Source organism: Poecilia reticulata, linkage group LG18 (genome assembly GCF_000633615.1).
Source record: "Poecilia reticulata strain Guanapo linkage group LG18, Guppy_female_1.0+MT, whole genome shotgun sequence".
NCBI classification, from domain to species: domain Eukaryota; kingdom Metazoa; phylum Chordata; class Actinopteri; order Cyprinodontiformes; family Poeciliidae; genus Poecilia; species Poecilia reticulata.
The window spans coordinates 19,805,800-19,811,759 of NC_024348.1; the positions used below are offsets into that span (position 1 = coordinate 19,805,800).

At 38.9% G+C, this 5,960-nt stretch overlaps 1 protein-coding gene across 1 annotated transcript in view; it reads left to right on the forward strand.

Moving 5' to 3' along the window:
- Window positions 1-5,960, forward strand: part of rnf150b (ring finger protein 150b) — an 18,629-nt gene that overhangs the window by 8,815 nt on the left and 3,854 nt on the right. The window contains exons 2-3 of the mRNA XM_008436045.2: window positions 2,508-2,758; window positions 3,759-3,913. Coding sequence (XP_008434267.1) covers window positions 2,508-2,758; window positions 3,759-3,913 — 406 coding nt within the window. The remainder of the gene's footprint in view (window positions 1-2,507; window positions 2,759-3,758; window positions 3,914-5,960) is intronic.

Consider the following 5,960-nt stretch of genomic DNA (forward strand, 5'->3'; position numbering starts at 1 on the left):
TATTTTTATGTTAAACTGGTTTTCCTTATCTATATTTTTGTGTTAAAGGGTGTTCTGTATCTATATTTCTATGTTAAGCTGGTTTTCTGTACCTAAATTTTTGTTTTAAATGGTGTTCCGTACCTATATTTCCTTGTTAAGCTGGTTTTCCGTATGTGGAGCAGCGTTGCGGCAGTCTGAGAGGACGCGCTGTAATACCTGCTGCAGGATTACAGAAATCCTGTGAATCGTCCTCAGAGAGGCTTACATAATCTCATGTTGAGGCTGAATCCTGAAGCCGATCGGTCCGCTGGAGTGAAACCAGGCCACTCTGCGCGTCGCCCACCATGTTGGCTCATAAAGTGTATTTTTAGAGCGGTGGTCGCCATGGCGACGTGGGGACGTGTCAGGCTCAAGCTGCTATATGATCAATAAGCGAGGTGATGAATGTAATCTGTCAGATTGTTTCAGAGGTGAAGAGGAGAAACGGTGGAAACGTCTCGCAGAGCTTAACGTGCTCATAAAAATATCCCAGTAAAGATGCTACAAACGACATTTACACTGTAAAACACACCGAAAGTTCATCGAAATCAGTTTATAACATCAGCAAGATAAACAACTCGGCATGAATGTTTTTCAAATCTAACAGAAATTGGGTTAAGATTTTAAAATTAAATTAAAAACAGCCGCTGTTCTTAAATACATATTAAAGTTTAGACTTTTGTTGTTGATTTTACTTATTTATTAGTAATATTTCCACTTGAAAATGTGAATATCTTGAAGTTTCACTGCAGCGACTGAAGAAACGTCTTTTCTGATTGGTTCCTGCAGCCTGACGTCCAAATATGGCCGGACTGGTGTCGCTGGGTCTCGGCTAGTAAACTTTAACAATCACAAGCTGATGATGTAAAAACATTTATGTGTAGCTTTGAAACGATCAGATTAGTTTATGTTCACAAACATGCGAGTGAGATTAGAGCTGCAGAGACGAAATGAAGCTAAACTCAGTTTGCTCTTCAGGATCAGTTGTTTAGTTTATTAGTAACTGAAGCCTCTCTTGTAGTTTGATGGTTTATACGAGCTGCTCGTCTCTGAGCTTAAAGGCTCTGGATTCAGTTCACTGTGGAGCTTCAAGTTGCATTAAGGCAGTGGTCCCCAAGCTACGGCCCGCGGGCCGGATGCGGCCCGCCGCCACATTTGGTCCGGCCCCCTGAACAATACCAGAGAGCATTCAGATTTTTTTTCATATATTTTCTGGTTTATATGTGGATTTTTCTTCAACCACCAGGGGGCTCTGTAGCAGGAAGTGTGTCCTGTAAACGGTGGGTGTTTTGTTTTGCATGGCGCATTGCTGCCATCTGTTGGACTTTTAGGGAACTGCTTGACTTTTATGTTATTTAATCAGTACGGTTGTTTTCTAGCGGTAGAGCAGATGAACACGTGTTTGTTATGAACGCCGCATTCCAGGTTTCCCTCAATGGAATATATACTAGTCAGTCCCAGTGACCGTTTCACTAACGGTTTTTGCCCATGTTTTTACCCCCCCCTCCACCCGGTCAACAATTTCCAGCAGCGCAGGTGATAAACGTGAAACACTTTTTCTGTTACAAACTGACTCCGGCCCCCACCAGAGAGGGGAAAAGTTATGTGGCCCTCACAGGAAAAAGTTTGGGGATCAATATAGATAAATATAGATTAAAGGCTCAAAAAGTCTGATTCCTCCATTCGGTTTGGAGTTCGCCTTTATTGAACTCTGTTCTGCTTTCATAATCAATCATTTTATCCTCCAACAAAGAACTGGAAGTCATTTCTCAGAAGTTCAACCCGAGTTAAGTTTAAAAAAAACTAACTTAAAATATTCTGCCCTCATTTTCTCCTTCAGAATCTGAATAAACTTGTTTTGAGTTTAATCTGTTAACTGGCAGCAACAAAAAAAAGCACCTAAAAATAAAACCTTGAACTTTTTGGATTAGAAAGAAAAGCCTGGTCTCTTTAAAAGATATTTTTATTTTTTATATTTGCAGTCAAACACGTTTCATCTGTAATTAATATGTAGTTATTATGTTTGTATCACGAGAAATGTATGTTTTTCTTTTAGTCTTGTGTGGATTTTCCTTTATTTTTATGAAACTAGACATGAAGTGTTAAAGGTACAAACTGGAAAACTTAATAAAACAGGAACATGAAAACTTTACCATTTATATTCAAGCTAATAAGGGAAATATGTGAAAGAGAAAATGCAAGGAAAGAAGAATTTAGTTCCTTTTTTAAGCAAGAAAACATTTCATTGCTTAAAATGCAATAAAAATAATCACTAGTCACAAGTTTAGAAAAAAGTTTTTTTAAAGTGCAAAAGTAGATGAGAAATGAAGCGTTCCAGATCAAGTTTTAAAAATAAAAACCTATTTTATACTTCACTTTTAGCCTCAGGTTGAAGTTTGACCAACTTTTTAAATGGACATTTCTGACCTTCCACGACCTTTCAGAATAAAACCAACAGGAAGTGACCGAGCGTCTCCTTCTCTCAGGTACAGGCGAGGTGGTCGTCATCATGATCCCGGAGCCGAAGGGTCGGGAGGTCGTGTCGCTGCTGGAGCGCAACGTCACGGTTACCATGACGATCACCATCGGCACCAGGAACCTGCAGAAGTACGTGAGCAGGACGTCGGTGGTGTTCGTCTCCATCTCCTTCATCGTGCTGATGATCATCTCCCTGGCCTGGCTCGTCTTCTACTACATCCAGAGGTTCAGATACGCCAACGCGCGCGACAGGAACCAGGTGACGGGTTTCAGCTCGGCTACAACCCACAAAACAGCCAAAACCCAACTTCAGAAAATGTCTTTAACTCAAACACATACAAACTGGAACCATCTGGTGCGTTTATGAAACTAAACGCACCAGATGTTTGTGACCAAAGCTCTGAATAAAATCGCTTTGGTCACAGAGAAGCCAGGAAAGAAGCTTCTCATGTAGTTGGGTTAGGGTCAAAGGTCACAGGTCAGCAGTGGAGCTGCCAGGGTTCGTATGGGTGCTTTAAATCTTAGGAATCTAATGCTCGACATGCAAACTGTTCAGTTTTTAACAAAGTTCAGTTTAACGTTTGATTAAATTTGGAAATTCATTCATTCAGTTTGAGACAATTTGTTTGGATTGTTTCAGTTTTTTGTTCAGTTATTATTTTGTTGTCAGACCAGTAACGGGTCATTTTTGATCCAAAAAGCTAAAATTTTGACAGGAATATTTTTGAAAAAAATATTTGAAAAGTAAAAAATTTGTTAGAATAAAAAAAATTCTCAACACTCAAAAGCTGAAAATTAGTGTTTATGAATCTATCGCCTTTTCAAACTATCGGTAAATTACGGCGCTCAATGCTCTTCCTCTCAAAATGGTGGCAGCAAACGTTGAGATAAAGCTCCAGATATTTCGTTATTCTTTACCCAATCGGTGTAAACATGATCGCTGTGCGATACCAGGGTTAACTTTTAGACCCAAACTTCAAAAAGAGTCAGAAAACTAAAACTGCAACTGATTAAAACTATCAAACTCGCTTCAAGAACTAATTAAAACTGAATGAGACGAACAAAAAGTAACAATAAAACTAAACTGTAATGAAAAACCCAGAGCTACTTTACCCTGCTTCACACAGAACCAGAAAACGGGTCAACAGAACCTCAGAGTTCCCACAACACGGCCAACGAAGTGTTAAATAAACTGTTTTATCCTCTGACGATGGGAAAACATTTAATCCTGACGTCGTTCTCTCTCTCCCCGTCTGCAGCGTCGTCTTGGCGACGCGGCGAAGAAGGCCATCAGCAAACTTCAGGTCCGCACCATCAGGAAGGGCGACCAGGAGACGGAGGCCGACTTCGACAACTGCGCCGTCTGCATCGAAGGCTACAGGCCCAACGACGTGGTCCGCATCCTGCCCTGCAGGTAGAAGCTCAAACTCCCTTCATCAAATAAGGAAAGACGGTCGAATTTTAACTGGATGAAGTAGGAAGATCCTCTACAGCACAGGTGTCAAACTCAAGGCCCGGGGGCCAAATCTGGCCCTCCGCAGCTTTTTATGTGGCCCTCTGGACTCCAAATTACATCAATAAGTCCTTCCAGTTTTTCACAAATCTGCAAAAATCACACAAAATCAACAAATTTCCACATTTTTTCCTGATTTTACTGCTAATTTTCTCAGAATTGGTCAAAAACGTTGAATCCGTAACYGATACAACGAGTGATAGAGTCACATTTGACATCATACATTAGCGTAAATATTGTAAAAAAAATAATGATTACAAATATTTCTTAATATTCACCACAMAATCTGTCATTTTGATTGCAAAAATAAACACTAAAATAATCWSAAATCCHRGAGKAACAGCTATTTATTGATATTTTAACAGTTTTATTGGTTTTATCRATAGATTCTGGTGCAACCGGCCCTTTAAGAACATTCAGATTTTTGATTCGGCCCGAAATAAAAATGAGTTTGACACCACTGCTCTACAGGGATCTGCGTTGGCTGTTTGAAGCTTCGGGATGGGTCGAGTTGGTCAGAAGTGAAGATGTTTTCGACCCAGAGGATGCTTTTAAAACCTCATATGTGACAGAAACCTACTTAAAGGCAACGTATTAAGCAAAATGTACGTTTTTATACTTCCATTTGGGTCTGAACTGCCTTTAAAAACAGATAAAGAGCTTAAAAAAAACACCCAGCTGGGTTTTGGTATAAGTTCATGTTTTTGCTGTTTCAAAATTTCCAGAACGTAATGTCACAAATCAGCAGGTAGTGCACCGTTACCTAGCATTTATTTATTTATTTATTTATTTATTTATTTATTTATTTATTTATTTATTTCGGCCATCTTTAGAGTTTCAATACAAGTTAAAAATAAAAAACACACAGTGCTGACAAAAAGAAAAAACTAACAGAAAACGGTAAAACAAGAAGTTTGATGTTGACGTACCATCCGGAAGCCACATGCTGCATTCTTGTTGGTTGTGCAGAAGGCTCTACTAATGCTTTTCAAATATATATGGTTGTATAACAAATGGCTGCATTTGTTTGCAGCCATTTTGAAATGTGAGTATAAAAGCTGAGTTGGGGGAGAGAAACTGTCACAAAGAAATGTAAATAGTTTGAAGAACGATGGAAGAACCGCTGATGTTCTCTTCCTCTATATTTGTTATCTGGTGTCGGTTCTGGTTCTGTTGGGCTCAAAGCAACCAGCTCCGATGTGGGAATCCCGAGGCGTTCCCAGTCCAGATGTGATCTTTAGTCCGTCTCCACCCAGAGCAAACAGGACGACCCAGAAACATTTCTCTCCCATCTGCTCAGACGATCCCACCAACAGAAAACTTTCTTTAAAGCTCTAAATAAAATCGCTTTGGTCACAGAGAAGCCAGGAAAGAAGCTTCTCATGTGGTTGGGGTAGGGTCAAAGGTCACAGGTCAGCAGTGGAGCTGCCAGGGTTCGTATGGGTGCTTTAAATATGATTAAATTTGGAAATTCATTCATTCACTTTGAGACAATTTGTTCGGATTGTTTACATTTTTTGTTCAGTTATTATTTTGTTGTCAGACCAGTAACGGGTCATTTTTGATCCAAAAAGCTACAATTTTGACAGGAATTGGTAAATTATTTTGAAAAAAAAAAACAAGGAATTGTTTTAGTTTGAAAAGTAAAAAATTTATTAGAATAAAAAAAATTCCCAACACTCAAAAGCAGAAAATTTCAGACATTTGGAAATTGTTTATGAAAAGTGTTTTCTGAGAGATTCTCAAAGGTTCAGGGGTTTTTTCTGGCTTATTTCCCATTTTTCAATCTCAGAAATATTATTTTTCCAGGAAATCTTTGATCATCGTCTTAGTCAGATTATATAGAAGTGAGAGAAATTTTTCAAAACAAATTTAGTTTCATCTTGTCCTGCTTTAAAATATAGAATTTTATCACCAGACATTAGCACAGTCTGGTGCTAATGCTAAT